The sequence below is a fragment of the Vulpes vulpes genome, chromosome 3 (genome assembly GCF_048418805.1).
Source record: "Vulpes vulpes isolate BD-2025 chromosome 3, VulVul3, whole genome shotgun sequence".
Lineage (NCBI taxonomy): Eukaryota > Metazoa > Chordata > Mammalia > Carnivora > Canidae > Vulpes > Vulpes vulpes.
The window spans coordinates 54,802,497-54,821,431 of record NC_132782.1 but is presented as its reverse complement, the minus strand read 5'-3'; the positions used below and the strand labels follow the sequence as shown (position 1 = coordinate 54,821,431).

Sequence of the window (18,935 nt, the reverse complement as noted above, 5' to 3'; positions counted from 1 at the left end):
TACATAACAGCTTTGTGTCAAACAACGGACTGGGACATAATGCCTTTTTGTACTCCTTACCACAGTCCCTTCCCCTGCCCCCACCCACCAAAGGTCTTGCTGAACTGAGCCCAGAAACTGCAGATTAGGAGGTTGGGCAAAGTAGATAGGTGCTGGGAAGCCCAGCCCAGTGTGCACAGATCTGAAAACCTGGCCTGCAATAGCCAGGCGCGGGCTGGCCAGCAGATGTCTCTAGCGCACCAGCTCTGTCTGGTAAGAAGCCCAGTCTGGGTGCCTTCCAGCCCCAGTGCTCAAGTGGCCTCTGATTACAGGGACTCACAGCCATCCCATTAATGCTACCACCGGGCCCAGCTTCTCCCACCAGACCGGCAGGCAGGCTGCAGAGGGGCTGCCTGCCTCCTCCCCTCACTATTCTGCTCTAATAGGCAGTGGAACAGCCAATAGGTCCAGTGCAGAAGGGCCAGGGGCAGCTTAACAACCTCTAAATTGGATAATCCTGGAAAAAAAAAGTGATGTCATTAAATAACCAATTGCCTCCAACCTAAAATGCTCCCCAACAGAACACGAAGCAGAACTCTGAGTCAGCTGTTATAGATTTCCGAACTGCTGACAGCGATAGGAAGACTCTTTCCTGCTCTCTGATGACTCAGTATAAAGACACCGGCTAATACAGCCTTGCAGACAAGTTCACATAATTTACCAGCCCGCTCTTCCTGTCAATCAAATGGATGGCACATATGTGTTTTTTCTCTTTTACAGAAAAACGACAACTTTTTCCAGGGTGAGATTCAGGAGACTACTTCCCAGAGTTAGCCGCAAGGGGTGTTCTTGAATATCCCCAGGAGCGAGTAAGAGTAGATGTGAGGAAAACAAGACAGAGAGAGTAAAATGGCAGGAAGGATAAGTCCATAGATAAAAGAGACAAGAAGGGTGACCAATGAAAGGTTATCTTCTTCAGATAAAAGTGGCAGGAGGAGAGATAAGTAACAATTATTTCTCCATACCCTGGAGTAGGACCCCCATTGTCCAGGTTGAAAACTTGTTTGGGGTTGAGCAGATAGTGGAATTTCCGAAGAATTCTATGGGAAAAAAAAAAAGGAAGAGGGAGAGAAAGAGACAGAGAAGGAGAATGTCATTGTGAGAAGTCACAGTAGGACAAACCCCTCTGGAGCCCACCAGTGGTGGGAATCTGGGTCCCTTTAAACCCAAGAGGGGAAAAGACTGCACACATGCACACAGGCCCTGCAGACCTAAAGTCCTGGGTCCAGCTGGCATCATTCACACCCTCATGTCCTGGCTCAAGGCCTCCCCACCATCCAAGACTGTAGAATTCAACCCCAGGACTCTCCTCCCTTGCAGAGAATAAAGCTTCTATTCTCCTAAAGCTTTGTCCTTCTCCTAAACATTCCATATGTTCTAAGTAGTATGATTCTGCTCTTTGTGGACTACACAAAGGTATCAAGGAACCCTCTATGGAAAGACCCGCCAAATCCTGGGATCAGGAGGTAATTGCAGGAGGTGGGGCTGGGCAGGGGAAGGCTGGGGGCAGTGACCACCTCTAGGCTTGGTTTCAAGGTTCTGGCTTGAGGCTCATCAGGTCAGTTCATGAGGGGCGCCCTGCCCCTTGGATAAGGGTTGGGGGGGGGGTCTCATAGTTCTCGCTTTGACCCTACTTATTATTTTGTAAACCTGGATTCCAGAATACTGCATTGTCTGTCCGTTACCCTGAGCTGAACAGGATGGGGAGGCAGAGCTGCTTCACCAGTTCTCCCTCTCTCCTCCCACTCCCCCACTGTTTCCAGGAGACTGGGCATTTCCTTCACTGATGAAGTAGTGCCCTGCTTTTTCAGGAGCTGGGCAGGCCAGGAGGTCCCAATCAGATGAGTCCTGCCAGACCTCTTAAATCAAGAAAGGATGTTCGAGGCTGGGAAAGAAATTGGTGTCTCAGAACCTGGTCCAACCTTGGGAGCCATAATAGATGGGCCCTGGGCTAAGCACGTGTCTGCTTTAATCCTCACAATGGAGCTATGAGAGGAGCAAAGGAAACCATAGCACAAGGATGTTAAGCAGTCTGTAGAACCAGGTCATAAAGTGGTAAGGGGGTAGGGCTGGGCTGGAACCCCGATCTGCCTATCTCTGCTGTCCACCCTGTGGAGGGGAAGAAAAAACCTGACTAAACTTGTCTCAGCCTCTCCATTTTGAAAAAGAAAAGAACATACCTTTCTCCTTGTCTCCCTCCACTCTTGGGGTTCACCAAGACCAGCAGGGGGTGGGTACCCGGGGTGGGGATGATCTTATACTTAAAAGGTAAAAGAAGAGTCTGGAATCAGAGATGGTACCATAGCTTCAAATCAAATCATTCAACAATGGTGTGGTATTGTAGCTATAAGCACAAGATCATATACATAATTTTTTTTCAGTAAGCACAATGCCCACCACCGGGCTTGAACTCATGATCCCCGAGATCAAGAGTCGCATGTTCACCCACTGAGCCGACCAGGCATCCACTATAAGCACAAGATTATGCTTTGTGAGGATACAACTGAATATACTTTTGGAAGTTATGGTCTTCAGGTCATATATGCGAATAAAATAATACTCATGGAGCTAACCAGCACTTCCACAGCACCTTCTAAATCCACATTTCCAGCCCTAGTTTTTCTCTTGAGCCCTGGTTCCACATTCTCACTGTTCAATGGATACCTTCAACCAGACATCTTACCATCACTGCAAACTCACATGCCCAAACCTGACCCCTTCTGTCCCCACAGAACTGGTCTTCTGTCCTGGTTCACTGCTTCTCTTAAACACACTATTATCATTTGGCTAGTCATCTAGGGAAGACCCTGTCCTGCCAAATATCTCCCTGGATGTCCCTTTATCTCTGGCACTTGCCATGGTACCCACAGCACTCGGGCCTTTCCCGCCTCGGTTAAGGCCTGTGTGCAGTTCCTTCCCAGGACATCAGTCATGCCACTTCCACTCAGAAACCTTTAATGACACCTTGTTGCCCAGAGGATAAATCTAAATCTCCTAACCTGGCTTCCAAGGCATTTTAGCATAGCCTCAATCTCTGGTTGCCTCTTAAATGCTATCCCTGTGGCAGTCCCAGCCAAGCCTGGTTCCAACCCTCCACTGAGTGTGTCCCCTGCCTTTCCACCCTGGGAGACTGCTCACAGTGGTTTCTTGTCCTCCTTTATGCCCCGAAGAGTCCATTTCCTTCTCTGCAATCTCTTAAAAAGGATGTCTCATTTTCAGGGCCCAACTCAAGACCTACTTCCTCTAAGCTTTCCTGGGTCATTGCAACTGAAACCATTGCATGTTAAAATATGGAATATCTTCTGGGTTTCTTTTGTTGTCCATTCGTGTGGATTTTATGTTTTCTTAGGTAAATGTCTCAAAATATCAATTGGATTTTAAGTGCCCCAGGAGCAGGGCAGGTGTGCGTATAACCCTCCTATCCAATGCCCCATGACACCAGATCTAGGAGTGGGTACTTAAGAAACACTTGTGAATCCAGCTGAAGGACAGGCCAATATGGAGATGCAGCTGTATTCCATATTCAATATATGATGCTTGCCTTTCCAGATCTCAAGCTAAAATTTCAGCAAACACAGCACCATGTTGTTTGAATAGGACAGCAGCATTCTTTATGATTTTTTAAGAATTTTTCTCATCAGTCACAGGGTGACTGACTGTGTGACACCCAGAAGCACCTTGGAGCCTGAGGGGTAATTCTTTATCTCTGGGAATGATAATCAAAATATTTAACAATCCATTTGGCATGAGTACACTCCCAATCAAAATATATGCAGGATAGCCAGATGGACGAGAGCTATAAACAACAGGTATATCTGCATAGCGCGCGCACGTGTGTGCGCGTGCGCTACACCTGACTTTTTGCCTCTATAGGTGTCTAGAGCTTTTTCATATTACTATGGTTTCTCCATCATTATTGCTTATGTTTTAATTTTCAAGACACATGAATCTGCATGTTCTCATTTAATCTTAGAGCACCTCTGGTAGGTGGGCAGTGCAGGGATTGTGATACTCCTCATGTTTTCAAACAAGAAAACATGAGGATCAGAGGCAGAGGAGGAGACTCTAGTTCTCTATCCTTTTCTAATACTCTTATTTGGTGAACTCAAGTGAAAAAATGAATAGTTAAGGGGTGCCTGGGTGGCTCGGTTGGTTAAGCGTGTGACGTCAGCTCAGGTCATGATCTCAGGATCCTGGGACTGGGCCTTGAGTGGAGCCCTGCATCAGGCTCCTTGCTTAGTGGGGAGTATATCATTCCTCTCCCTCTTCCTCTGTACCTCCCCCCCCACCCCGTTCATGCTCTCTCAAATAAATAAATAAGATCTTTAAAAAAATTCTTACGTATGCATTCCTAAGTAGACATTTAAGGATGAGGAAGAACTTCTGGATCTGGCTAATTTTGTTTTAGCAGATCGCATTCTAGAGACAGCCTGATAGTCTTGGAAAAACCATTGTATATTTTCAGTAAGTTTTATATAATTTGTTCCTAAAAGGATGATAAAGTTAACTTGACCAGCAATGGGATCAGCCAACCTCCCATTTCACCACTTGCCAACAGTGTAGTGGTCAAAGATAATTCCACAAGCTGGAAATAAAGTGTCCCTCTTGTGTGATGTAATTATGTAATCGATCATATGAGAAAGCAAATGTTGAGATCTGTTTCTCTAGAACCCAAACCCTGTCCTCCCTGTAGGCTTGGACACACTTAGAATGAGAGACCAGACTTAGGGCTTGCTGAGGTACCTGCATTACAAGTTCACCCTTGGCTGATGCGCTGCCATCAGACTTTCCACCTTGCCTGTCCTGTGACAAGAGAGGAAAGACAAACATATATTTTTAAATGCCCTAATTAAAAGAGAGAGAGATCAGAAGAAAAACAAAGAGTTAATATAAAGAAAGACAATACAAAACCAGTGTAGAGTGGGGAAGAGTTTTTTAAAATGGGGCTTTGAGCCTAAAAACAAAAAACAAAAAACAAAAAAACCCATGCTCTCCTCTGGGATTCTCTAGGACTCCCCAGGCCTCTGTCATTATTTGCTCTGACTTTAACTTCAAGCCCCTGGAACAGACTTAGTGAGAAGAAATTCTGAAATTGGCAGAAATCTACTTTGTTGATTTAGAAGCTAGAACTGGGGGAAGCATGGTCTTAGATCTGGCTTATCTGGTAAGCACTGTCTAAAGGATGTGATAGTGAATAAGTTGTTTTTCTTGGTTTTGTTTGTCCTATTTTTTTTCAATATTTATTTTTAAATTTTTATTTCATATAATATGGCAAAATTCTTATTTCATATAATATGGCTCAAATCTCAATCTCCAGCTTGATTATATATATATATATATATATATATATATATATATATATATACATACACACACACACACACACACCCTTATAACTATGGTCTCTTCAAGTACATAACTCCTGGCTTTTGAATTTCACAAGTGAAATCATAGGGAATGTCTTTTTTTTTTTTTTTTTTTTTGAGTCTTGCCTCTTTTGTTCAGCATTGTGTCTTTGAGCCTGTCCATGCTTTTTCGGCTGAGCACGGCTCTTTCCCACTGCAATGCAGTATTCCATTGCACGGAGATGCCTCAAACCCCTGCTGTCAGCAGTTATTTAATTTAGTTGGTTTCTAGTTTTTGACTGTTCTGAACAAAACCAATATGAACATTCTTATGCAGGTCTTTTGGTAAAAAAGTGCTCATATTTCTCAGGCAGATACACAGGAGAGTATATTGGGTCACAGAATGAGTATATTTCCGACCCAGTAGATACTGCCAACTGGTTTTCCAAAGTAGTGTTTTTCCTTCAATTATTTCATGACAAAAAAGTAGCTGGTCAAGTCAAGGGTGAGATAGGAGAGATCAATGGGACTTGGCCACATCTTGGAGACAGAAGGGGACAGTTAAGGTGTTTGGTATTTGGTCAGAGGCATCTCCAACACAAGAGGCAAAAAGTTTCAGTTGGAGATAAAGGGATTTTAATTTTCCTGCTTTCATCTCTAAACAGGGTGGGGACACCTAGGTGGGAATCCCCAAGGCAGAGAGAGGTTCATGTTTAGACAGAAGAGGCAGGCTGATAGGGACAAGGGAGGCCCAGGAGGCCTAGCCACATGCAGGTGGTGACAAATTCCTGCAGCTGTGCTCCGTTGGCAAGGTGCCTAGAAGGAAGGTACCTGCTTTCCTCAATGGGCCATTTCAGAGCATGCTAGGTAGCCAGCGGGGGGGGGGGGGGGGCAGTCAGAGGAGTTTTCTCTCACAATCTGATGACTGCGAGAACCTTTCAAACTTGCAGTGAAAACACAAACCCTAGGAGTTGTGAGGAGGTCCTAGGAGTTGTGAGGAGTCCCACAGAGGGAGGGATGTGAGCCTCTGAATGCTGCCTACATCTGAAACGTGAACCCAGAGAGACCAGAGCCCCAGAGTCTTCTGGATGGCAGCACTTACCCGGGTCACAGGGCATATTGAAGTAGGCAGCAAAATATGATCTCTCAGTTCCCCACCATCACACAATGTTGATAATTCACATTTGCGGTGAAACTAGAGGAAAAATGAAGATGACAGTGAGTGAAACTGACCAAGGCAATGTCAGGTGTGAGGGTTCAGAGGTTTGCTGGGGAGGCAACTGTGCAATGCTCCCCCAAATTCTTATGCACTGCTGGCTTTGGCAGTACAGGTGCATGTGTGTATGTGTGTGTGTGTGAGTGTGTGCGTACGCATGAGCACATGTGGTCAGGGGCTCCACGTTGGCTGCAGGCAGAGAAAGGAGACAGAGTGCTGTCCACAACTGCTAGAGTGAAATGGTCAATGGGCAGGCCTGGGTCCCTGCAGCGTGGCACCGCCATGTGGATTCCAGAAACCCCCTTGGACATTTGCTCCCTAGGCTCTGAGACTGTAAGGAAGGAGATGTTGTTGAACAAACTTGCAAGAGGCTGGAAGTAAAATCCAAAACTCCACCTGTGCATTCTAAGAGATCTGATCTCCACAGTCTGATGTGGAGACACATCCTTTTTGAGGCTGATACCTGGTTGAGGGGACAAGACATGACACAGAGTTTGCTTTGGCAGACAGGATGGGCAGCTTCAGGTATCCTGGGGGGACGTGGATCTTTGTTGTGGTGACAGTGGCAGATGCGGGCCTCTGGCCCCGGCAGTGGGGCTGCTGTAAGGGGTGTGCCTTCTGCTGATGCCTTGAGGAACAAGGGCTCTGGTGTCTAAGTCTGCTCCTACTCTGTGCCCTTGGCCCCAGATGACACCCAGGTGGAAAAGTTACTGGTCTGGCTTGCTGCTCACAGCTGCCTGGCCACACAAGCAGTGGACTGGTCTGCTTCTTTTCCAGCAGCTCTCACTCCCCAGGATCCGGGGCTGCCCTCCCTCAGGACGGCCTGGAGATTCACTGGAACCACCGTTAGAGCACTGAATGGGGGCTCTGTGCCCCCCCAGTCTTGCTCCCTGAGCTCTGCTCACGCCCTCTGCCAGGATGTCCACTGCTCCCTGGCTGCAGCTTGAGCAAAAACACACTGAAAAGAAAGAGGGCCACCCTGCGCGCCAACCCACCGTCATCCGGCACCACACGCAGTGCCGCGCGGTGACGCTCTGGTAGCACTTGATACTTTTGTGGCACCGGTCACACTTGACGGAAGAGTTCCCTTCTACCCACGCGTGCTGCATCACCTGCAGGAGGGAAGGGAAGGATGCCAGGGAAGGCTGCAGAGCCACAGCCCAGGGCCCAGGGCCCTGGGAGGAGCACAGGGTTGGGGGGGTGCAGAGGGGCCGCTTTCTGTTCAGAGGATGTACTTAGTGGGCACGGGGCTGCTTTGCTGAATTGCACTGACTTGGTCCCTCCCTGCCTAACCACCATCACGCTAATCAAAGTAGACGAAAAGCCACTAGGCCTGCACTTTGAATAGCTCATTCACCCTGGCAAGCAAGCCTCTGAACAGCATCTTGTCTGGCAGTCCATCTGTCTGTCTTGCAGAACTCCTTGCAGAGTGATGTGCTTGTGTGCGCCCTCTTCTGGAAGGCAGCGCAATGCAGGGAAGCACTAGAGGGCTTGGGACCCGGACAGAGCTGGTTGGAGTCACTGATCTTCCACTTTGCAGCAGGGTGACCTTGCCAGTTCCTGGACCTCTCTAAGTCTCAGGTCCCTCATCTGTAGAAATTGGCATGATAAGTCCCACCTCTGGGTTTTCTGGGAGGATTAAAAAAGATAGTGCCCTTTGAAGAGCCTCTCTGGCACAGTTCTAGCCCTTGAGAGGTGTCCACTGAGAGATAACTCCCTTTCCCCTCCCGTCTTCTATAGACCAGTGGCTCTCAGCCTGTTAGAACCACCTGGGAACTTCTAGAAGTCTTAATGCCCAGCCCTCACTCCAGACCAGATGAACCAGAGTCTCTGGAGACAGGATTCATCATTAGTTTATTTTAAAGCACTCTGTATGATTATGATTATAATGTGCAGCTAAGGTTGAAAAGCATTCTAGAAGGAAAACAGAACAAAAATCCAAAGAAATTAGTGTGGTTCAGCAGCCAGTGGCTTGCATATCTGTTTCCTGGAGGGCTGGCTGTACCTGCTCCTAACCCGGAAATGCCACCAGGACAACCCAGGAATTTGAGAAGCAGGTGGGAAAATCAGTGTGTGTGTGTGTGTGTGTGTGTGTGTGTGTGTGTGTAAGTGGAGCCAAACTGCCCCATGACACCAAATTCTGGGAGCCTAAGCCCTCAGTTAGGTCCATCTAGGATTTCTACAGAACTTCTCAAAATTTTCTAGCAGGGCACTCCAAACAACAGAATAAAGAGAATATGGACTCCACAGGAATGTGAGGACATAGCCTGAAGTGCCTACTCCAAACACAATATTAAAAACACATCAAATATTTGCATGATACCATCCTTATCTGTATTAAATAAAAGTTTTTAAATTACTTATCAATTAAGTTACTATGCCCTCCCCACTAAAGTTTTTTGGTAAAACTGTTGCTCTAGAAGATGTGTCATGTTTATTTTGCAGCTTCTCACGTTCTGCTGCACATCCCCGCTGGTATAAAATACCCCGTTTGGTGATCAACCTGTCATCTATACGGTTGTACTGAATTTGCTCTGAGATTCTGGTTATCTCCATTTTTCAGAGATAAAAATGAAGCTTCAGAGAGGTTAAGTGACCAGCCCTGGGTTCCAAGGCTGGTAAGTGGCCAAGTAGACCTCATGGCCAGGTCTTCTGACTCCAAGTCCATGGCTGTGTCCCACCACCACGTTGCCTTCTCCATCCTCTTCTGACCCCAGAAGAGGATGGTGAAGGACCTGGGTTGCCCCTGGAGATTCAGAAGGTTGTGAATGTGCCCTACTGGCCCATCAGTGGCCTTCCTCTGTTGTGTGTGTGCAAATGGCCAGAGTGTAGGTTTAGGGCCTGAGCCCATGAGGTACACGGTGCATCCTGGTGAAAGGTATGGACATGAAAAGAGGTGTGTATGGGCGTGCTGCAGGAGTAAACAAGGGACCATGCGGTGTCTCATGGGGCATGCATGTGTGTTGTGGAGGTGCCCTTCTTTCTCAGGAGTCCTTTTGTGGAGAGCTAGATGCTACTTCCTGCTGCTAATCATCTCCTGACTCAGGTTGAATGGACTCTTCCCTCTGCAGGTTCTAAGAGTGTCCTTTCCCTGCTAAATTTAAGGAGAGTCTACTTCCAGACTCTATAAATGGCATCACCCAATGGCTAAGTTCAAAACCAGGGAGCCATTCCTGACCTGTTCCTCGCTCTCATCCCCTATGTCCCCATCGCCAAGTACTGGTGGTGCTACCTCTAAATTATGTCTCAAACCCTTCCTTCATCTCCTCTACCTCAGCCAGAATGACAATCAAAATATGCGACAATCAGCATGGCCAGGGGACCCTCAGTAGAGACAGCCACTATGGTGCTATAGTGTGAACATGAGTGTATTGAGTGTAGCAAGTGCAGACCCCACCCCAGGCCGGCCCTCAACAAGGCACTGCCTCTTGCCTAAACTGTTGGAGGAGCTCTGTGGCCCCCTCTGATCTTTCTCCTGCCCCATGGTCAGAGGAGTTAACCTGATTCACAAACCCAGTCATCACATCATGTGCTTAAAGCTCTTCAGAGGCCTCTTTGCTACGTAGGGGGTCCCCTTCTGACTCCAGAGCTGGCCTCATGACAACTTCCCCAGGCTGGACCGAGCACTTTCAGAGAACATCGCCTGTCACTTCCCTCTAAGCATCTTCTGTCCCAGTCACACCAACCTAAGTACAGATCCTCGAATACACCATGTCTCTATGCCTTGCGCTCAAGGCTGCTTCTGTCTGGGGTGCCCTGGCCTCCTTGACGCCTTGTGAAGTCCTCCTGATTTGGATTCAAGACACAACTCAAATGCCACTTCCTGTGTGGAACCTTCCCTGGCCTCCTCCTTGGTGCCTCCACTCTGTCCCACATAGCCCTCTTGTCATCATACATCTCACTTTGTATGTAGTATTGCTTTGTCTGTCTCTCTCCCAGACTGCACAGTTCTGGAACAGGCTGGGGACCATCTTGTAACTTGTATACCCCCTAACACAGTGCTTGGCACACGGTGGGCACCAGGGTGATGCTGATGGATTGATGGATGAACGGGATGATTTAAAAGGGGTCCTTGAGGCAGAGAAGGGACTGGATAAAACTTTCTGCCCAGGAATCTGTGGTGATGGACATGTTGCCTGGGATGCTGCATGCAGTAGACCATGGCAATAGGTAGCACTAACCTCACCGCCCCTTTTGGTTTTTGAGCATGTTTTAACACATCCAGGAATGTTTTTGGATACACAGCGTTCATGGACAGTATATTTGCAGTCTGGAAAAAAAAAAAAAAGGAAAGTGCTTTTAAGTCGCCTCCCAGGTAGGTCCAGCCATCTGCCCACCTCCACTCCAGCTGAGTCCCATGCCTCCCTCTGAGAGGCCAGTCAGAGGCAAGGGACATATGGAGCTGGCTTTCCTAGTAGAAATTTAAAATAATCAACAGTTGCTCAGTGAGAAGACAGTCCTCACTTCTCTCCCAGACGTGGTTTTATACCTTCTCCCCCACCACACTGCTTTCCACCGAGAAACACAAATGCAGGAAGAAAACATCCCCAAAAAAGCATTTTCTGCTTAAAGGAAACATGAGGAGTCCTCCTCTCATATGCCCATGCCATGCAGAAAGGAGGAGGAGGAAACAGAACGACTGGGGGTGTTGCTCACTTGAGAGGCAGGCAGGCCTGGGCCTGAACTCTGGCTCTGCCATTGGCCACCACACACATAACCTTGGGTAGCTTTCCTCACTTCTCTGAAATTCAGGGTCTTCTATAAAATTCTGGATAAACTTGCCTCTCCTTCTGTTTGCAAGGCTTTCACAGCATTAGATGAGATCGTCTGTAGACAGCACTCACTGTGTCTCTGTGTCCAAACAGCTATTCTACACGTGATCATTGTGGCTGTTACCACTTCTTGCTACCATGCGAACAGCAGAGGCCCACAGGCCTGGAACCCACTAGGAATGAGATTGGGCTCTTCTCTAAGAAGAGTGTGGGAGCTGGAGGTGACTGGGTGCTAGAAGGACTGGTGGCCCCTGCACTAGCCCACTGATGCTGGCTCTTGGCATACTGGGGGTCCAGCTCTGCCAAGGTGACTTTTGTGGCCAGGTCACACGCTGCCTAGCTCATGTAAGCATGCTCAGATGAAATGGTTCTGCAGCCTGAACCTCACCCAAGGGCTCTCCTATAGTAGTAGTTTGCTAGGATCCAGTGGGTCCAGGCGGAGTGTCTGCTGCCTATATGGTAAGGTGGCTGGCAGGACTCTGCATCGCAGGCCCTGGGCGCTATAAAGCCTTTGTGCTGTAGTCTCTCGCCCTCTCTCCTCCTCCCGTCTCCACTCTCCTTCCAACATCACCCCTTCTCCTTCCTTCCCCTCCATCTTTCTCCCGTGGTCCTCCTTTCTCTGTTCTCCTTCCCTCCTTTCTCACCTGTTTTTTTTTTTCCTCCTTTCCTGTCTGACTTTACTAAATGGATTACAAAGAGAAACAAATGGAGGGTTTTAAATTCCATTGTGCTTACACAATAGTTTTATATTGTTTATTAATAACCAACCCCTGGCTTCAGCAAAATAAACATTTGCTAGCAAGACCCAACTAAAATTAGCATGAGATGTTTTATTTATTTTAATTTTAATTTCTTAAAGATTTTATTTATTTATTCATGAGAGACACACAGAGAAAGAGGCAGAGACACAGGCAGAGGGAGAAGCAGGCCCCATGCAGGGAACCCGATGTGGGACTCAATCTCGGGACTCCAGGATCACGCCGTGGGCTGAAGGCAGGTGCTAAACTGCTGAGCCACCCAGGGATCCCCATCATGAGATGTTTTAAAATCATGTGTGACCATTAACAATTTGTTTTTAGGGCTCTAGGGCCCATGGCAGGATTCTGACAACAGGACAGTGTTTGTCCATTTGACTGGGGCAAAACAAAAGTAGGACAGAGAGCTCTTGCTTTATTCCCTGCTGTTGGTCCCTCAAGCTAGGAAGCAGAAACACCCAACCTCTCCCTCAGTATGTGCAGAGCAAGGCGGTTCCTGAGGAAGGGGGTTTGAAGAGAGTTTACTCACAAACGCAGCACAGGCCTTGCTTCCGAACACCCATCAGCATAATGTGGCAGAAGTTGCAGTAGGTGGGCTTCTTGAAATGCTTCATGGTCCAGGCGTGCCTCCCGTCCCCCTTGGAGCCCTGCAGGGATAAGGGCAATGAGCTGCTGAACGGTAGCCCCCTGCTAGCAGAAGCCAGGGAGCGTCTCCCATAGGTCTCTTCCTTCTTTCGGAAAAGACCTCTCATATACAGAAGACAAAATACTCATTTATTTAACTGTTTTAGGAGTTCCTTTAAAAAAAAGCACAAATCAAAACAAAGTCCTTTGTTTCTAAAATTAGCAAATATTAAAAACTCACATATTCCTGAGTGGGAATGTATATATGGGGGATAAAATAAGACCTCTCCTATATGGCTGGCAGAAAGTAAGTCACAAACTTTTAATCTATCTTCTACTATAAATCCACCCATCCATCCACCCATTCATCCATCCATCCATCCATCGTCATCATTTTTAACTACTTGTAACTTTTGACTTAAAAATTCCCCTTCTTGGATTCTGTCCTAAAGAAATACATTTTTTTTACAGATTTATTTATTTATTTGTGAAAAAGAGAACATGAGCAGAGGGAGGGGAAGAGGAAGAAGAAGAGAGAGAATCTTTCAGCAGATTCGTCCCTGAGCACGGAGTCTGATGTGGGGTTTGATCCCAGAATGCTGAGATCATGACCTGAGCTGAAATCAAAAGCCGGCTGCTTAACCGACTGAGCCACCCAGACACCTCCCCACACACACACAAAGAAATAATATTTGAAAGTAAGATGAACATTTTGGTGCTCTGCCAGATGTTTAAATCCACCATTGTTTAAAATAGTAAAAAACTGGAAATATCCTGAAGATCTCAAAATTATCCAAAGGTTAGTTGTGGTACATCCATATGATTTATTTTTAAGTGACCATCAAAAAGATATTAGTAAGAATATCTATTGGCGTGGGAATGTGCTCACAGTACAATGCTAAGTGAAAACAGTAGATTGCAAATCTGATGATATATTATAGCCTCAGTTTTATATAAAAAGATCTTGGATAGGAAGAAATGTCACTAAATATTAACAGGCGTTAGCAGCCCTACAGATTTACTTTAATTTCGAATTTCTCCTATCTTTGGTGTTTTCCAAATTTTCTACAGTGAGCATGTGCTGGTTTTATAAGCAAGAAAAAGCAATTTAGCAAAAGCAATGTACTTCCCTCAACTTTCTGTGCACAGATAAAATGGCAAAGAGACAAAGACGGAGAGAGGGTTAAACTACTTCCTCCAGACTTGGCCCGGAAGCCAATTCATCCTATCCAACTAGATGAGCCAAGGCTCACACAATCACACACCTTCCCTGGAATACCAGAACTTCCCACTTCTAGCTCTGGGAGTGCAGTGTCACTAGAGGCTGTGGCTGTAGGAACATGCCTCCATGTATGCTGTCCCTAAACTTTTCTAATGGCTTCCATCAAAAAACTAATACCCTTGGGCTGGTCTTACGGGCAATACGAACTATGGCAATAAGGTAAGGAGGATTGACAGGTACATAGGGTCCAGCGTGCCGAACTCCCACCCAGTTCCTACTTCTGGGCACCTCTGGCTTGGGCTGCCCACAGCAGCCAGCTCCATTCCTGTGCCCAGATTGTGTTCCTTATGGTCTTTGGAGAAGCCCATCTGTTTTTCCAAATGCTGGTCTCCTCCCTGGGGAAGGCTAAGCATTTTTCTTCTCACCACCTCAAAACCCTACTTCTTTCAAGATCTGAGTTTTACAGAATTAAAGTCTTTTTATTTAATGGTTTCCACTTTAGCAAACAGATTTACTAGTTGATTAAATGATTCATGAAAATATTGATTCATCTCTTCATTTGATAAACATCTAACTCAGAGGATTTTTGTAAGAATTAAATGAAATAATGTAAGTAAAGCTTCTAATCTGGTGCTTACCACATTGTGAATTACAGCTTTTATTAAATTTCTCTCCATGTTAGACACTAGGGAAGGCAAAATAAGCAGAGTGTTTCCTTATGTGTGAGGAGGTAGGTATTTACCTATGCCGGAAATGAAGAAGAGGGGTCCTGGAGAAGTTGTATAAATAGTCCAACACTATAAAATAACAAGCGACTGATTTTAATAACTGGGAGTCTTGCTGGCTTGAGCCCATGTTCCTTTCATCCTTCTCCCCTACCTATACAATCTAGGGTTTTCTTTTATGGACAGGAGTGAAATTGCACATTCTTCAGCACTGCTTCTTCATATAGCCTGAAGGACTGTCATTTTATCTGAAAATCCCTTTATTAACTAAATCAGCTGACTTTCCTTTTCTCAGGTACTATTTTTATACACAGGGTTAGTTAGAAGCAGAAAGACCCAGATGAAGGCTAAAGTAATATTTCTGCTTGGGTTATAGCGCCATCATGTGGCCCTTTCATTTCTGCACATCGGAGGCTACAGGGTGAGGGCGGCACCTCCCCGGTGCCAGCCAGGGGGTATGGTGCTGTCACAATTTCCCCAGGAGGCAGACTGCTTCTCCTATGCAACTGTGCCATTCAGAGATCTCAGACTTTTTAGTGGCCACGTGTGGGTTTTGAAAAAGCCAAAGGAACCATGTGATTTTTTAAGACACTGAGGGATGCTTTCTTCAGAATCTTGACTATAAAATGTAAAAACTACAATTTAGTGCATATTTAAAAATAAATGCATAAAGCTTTAATTAATAAAAACTACATTCACATTTGCTTTTGCTTGCCACTTTACTGGTGTAAATTATGGTCTTCTGCAAGGCTGGTCTGGCATCTGGTGGGGGGGCTCTGGGGGTAATGCTCCTTTGGGGGTAATGCTCTCTCTCCCTCCTCCAGCCATATGATAGTGGATCCCCTCCATGCAAAGAATTGCATGACACCTTGGACTTAGCAAGTCCAAAACAGAACAGAAAATAGAAATTGCTTCCTTGTGATTAAAATGTCTCATCTCCATTCCCATGTTTTAGAGAAAAAAACAGATATGCTGGAACTTCCACTTTGATTCAAGTATCGGAGCAGAAAATATGTCCTCCTTATCTGACCACCCCATGTCCTAGCTCCTCTGGGTTCTTACACTTGGTAGGTTCTTGATAAGGAATCACTGAATAAAGGGTGTGCTCTTCTGGAATATGGAGATCGGCCTCTGGTACTAACTAGGTGTGTGTCCCTAAGGCAAGTCTTTATCTCTGTGGCCCTCAGTTTGTAAAATGAAGAGGCTAGAGCATGAATCACCAAGATCTTTTCCAGCTCTGACTTCATGGGTCTTAAGGAATAAGAAGCAGAAGTTGTATAGCTAGGTCCTGGCTCCCGGATTTCTACTTAGCACTTGGGAAGAACTGGACATGCTAAGATGACTGCAGGATTCTTCGTTCTTGAGTGTTGGGAATGGAGGCTCAGCTTATGAATTGCAGTTCTGAACTATGCAACTGTCAGACAGAGACATTACGGGTAATGATAGCCAGCTAGAGGCTAGCCCAGCTGAACTTCCTCTCTACCGCATTTCAGCAATCTCAAAGAGGTGCTTAACACAACCTGTGCAACAGTCCTGGTATGTGCTTAATGTCACCATTTGTACTTCTAGTTCTTATCTTTCCTACCTCATATATGGAAGTTATTTCCTTTGTAAGATAAGCAGACTAGGTCAGATGCAGGCAGATATTACCACTGATTTCACCTTAAGCCTCCTACATACCCCCTACTCTGACAAACCTGGGAGGTTTTTCTAATACACTCTGAACTTTCTTTCATGTAGGTCTTTGACCAAGCTTTTCTCCCAGCCATAGACTCTTTCTTCTATCATCTTTCATTGGCCAGATCATACCCATCCTTGAGAACCAGATCGAACATCCTCTAAGGGCTTTCTACCTGAACTTTACACTCAAGAAGGAGATATCAGACTCCCACATGTACTTCCAGCCAGGTCAAAGGACCTCCAAAGCTTCTTCCCTCTTTCTCATTCCTCAGTGCGGGAGGTTTTAGAAAGCTTGGGATCTTTGGAGTCCAGTGCAAATAAATTCTGGCTCCTCTTTTACCCTTTAGGCCCAGAATCTCAGCTTTCCATCTGTATACATTGGGGGGAAAATATCTATCTAATCTGGTTATTTTGATGGTTAAATAAGACAGCGTCACTGAACGCCCTCTACCTTGTGATAGATCAGTATCTCTCCTTCCCTTCCTTCCTTTGTCAACACTCTTAGCATACTTTAACCTAATTTGTTGAAAGGATGATATTCTCCCTTGACTTTTTTCTCCCCCTGCCTGGTTGAGTCTAAGCTTCTGATAGGGGAGTATTGTATTTGTGTCCCCTTGCAGTGCTCAGAACAGTAGCTTTATTTAATTTAGTAAACGTCCTCTGTAAAATGAATGACTATATGCCAGGCACCAACAGGTAGAAAGAGAAGACTTTGGGGCTGGTCTAGAGCACATGGTGTGTCCATGGGGAAGTTGAGGTAGGAGCCAGGGCCATATATAGACATAACTTCCTTAAGTTATCTAAGCTTCTAAGTGGAACCTGATGCTTCTGAAAGGCAAGAACTCTTTGAGCTCAGGCTTGCTGACTTACAGAGTCATCCATGCCCAGCAGGACCAGCAGTGGGATGGTGGTCATCCCTCCATGGACCCATTCCTCTAGCGACACAAAGCCGTCCCGGTCATAGTCCATCCCTTGTAACATCTCCTTCAGTATCTGCAGAACCCAAAGAGCAACAATTGTACACTTTTATCTTGTGCTTCCCTGCCTCCCTCTGTCCCCTTCTTTCTCTTTTGCTCTGTGTGATCTGGTCTGTGTTTTACCTCTTTTGTCCTCTGATTCCCAGTGAGCAGAGCAGTGAGGGAGCAAATTGGGTTGAGGAGGCCAGGGTTCCATGCCCTGCCCTGTGTGGCCTTCAGCCAGCCACCTCTACTCTCTGGGTTCTGCTTTTCTCATCTACAAGATGAAAATAACATTGCTACGTGTGTAGCAATGTAGTGACAGTAAGAGAAAATGTGATAGGGGATAAATTCTAATACCTGACTCACAGGAGCCCCCAAATGTAATTATTATTAATAATATTATCTGGTGATTGAGAAAATCTTTAAAATTTATTCTAGCTCAAAATTCCCTGAACTCCCGTTATGAAAACTTGGTTCTAGTGGAAAGGTTAGGGAGTATTATTAGGTATTATAATATGAATTATGTCTTTCATTTTTAATTTCAGAGAAGTGGGGGGTATGAGACCCCAGAGAAGCTGCCTAGAAGGAGGCGAGTTTGCGAAAGCATACACAGTAAACATTTGTATCCTGAATGTCCTATTTTCATCTTGAAAGCTTATTGGACATCTCCTCTTACTTCTGGAAACTTACAGGCCTTAGTTCCGTGGGATCCCATTCCAGATACTGGGCAATATGAAGCATCTGGTTGACAATACGATCCATCTCCTAGAAAACATCAAGAGGAGAGAACCATTGAAGATGTGTTTTCAAGAGCAAGACTCAAAATCAAACCCCATGGGAAGATGGGCAGGGCAGAACGTGAGGAGCAGCAGTGTAACGTACTGGTGTTTCCTAAGGAGCTCACCGTTTGTTTCTGCTCGTTATTTCAGCCTTGACCACAAAGCTCTGTGCAGAGGAGATGCTCACAAGAAGCACAGAACATGGATAAACCAGAGGTATGAAGAAAACTCACTGAACACTGACCTCTTCTTGGATCCCCCTGGACTCACCTTCCTTCTTCAATTCTGCACTTGGACTCAGCATTGAAGGCACCCCTGTTTTCTCCTTTGTGGATTCTTATCTCCTAAACACTTATAAACCAAGGCAGTTCCCTCCTCCCTCTTTTATCTCTCCTCATTCCTGCAGCTTTAGCAACATGAGATCCATCTATATTCCTCAGGAGTCAGTGTGTGTGGGAGGGGGCAAAGGGTAAGGCCACTGGCAGTATGACTCAGATTCCTTTGGGTATCTCTCTTCCCTTTGCATCTTCTCCAGCCATGAGTCCAGGACTCTGTGGACAGGAAATTGATAAGGGCTACCTTTGCCTGGTGAGTGAGACTTCTGTTTGGTACTGAAGTCAGGCTTTATTTAAAACCTCACAGAATTGTGGGATGCTGGGGTGGCTCAGTGGTTGAGCATCTGCCTTTGGCTCAAGTCATGATCCTGGGGTCCTGGGATCAAGTCCTGCATTGGGCTCCCTGCAGGTAGCCTGTTTTTCCCTCTGCTCCTGTCTCTGCCTCTCTCTGTGTGTCTCCCATGAAAAAATAAATAATATCTTA

The 18,935-nt window shown here is 46.1% G+C and overlaps 1 protein-coding gene across 7 annotated transcripts in view; it reads right to left on the bottom strand.

Annotated features, from left to right (window-relative positions):
• The window catches only part of DGKG (diacylglycerol kinase gamma), a 198,401-nt gene that overhangs the window by 105,749 nt on the left and 73,717 nt on the right, over positions 1–18,935 (bottom strand). For 4 of the 7 annotated variants that reach the window (XM_026007323.2, XM_026007324.2, XM_072752506.1 and 1 more), the window contains 9 exons: positions 18,028–18,102; positions 17,249–17,371; positions 12,657–12,774; positions 10,782–10,870; positions 7,596–7,712; positions 6,487–6,579; positions 4,783–4,842; positions 2,220–2,299; positions 1,005–1,079 (listed from right to left, as the gene is read on the bottom strand). In XM_026007323.2, coding sequence (XP_025863108.1) covers positions 1,005–1,079; positions 2,220–2,299; positions 4,783–4,842; positions 6,487–6,579; positions 7,596–7,712; positions 10,782–10,870; positions 12,657–12,774; positions 17,249–17,371; positions 18,028–18,102 — 830 coding nt within the window. The remainder of the gene's footprint in view (positions 1–1,004; positions 1,080–2,219; positions 2,300–4,782; positions 4,843–6,486; positions 6,580–7,595; positions 7,713–10,781; positions 10,871–12,656; positions 12,775–17,248; positions 17,372–18,027; positions 18,103–18,935) is intronic. The other 3 variants (XM_072752511.1, XM_072752509.1, XM_072752508.1) reach the window with 1 other exon arrangement.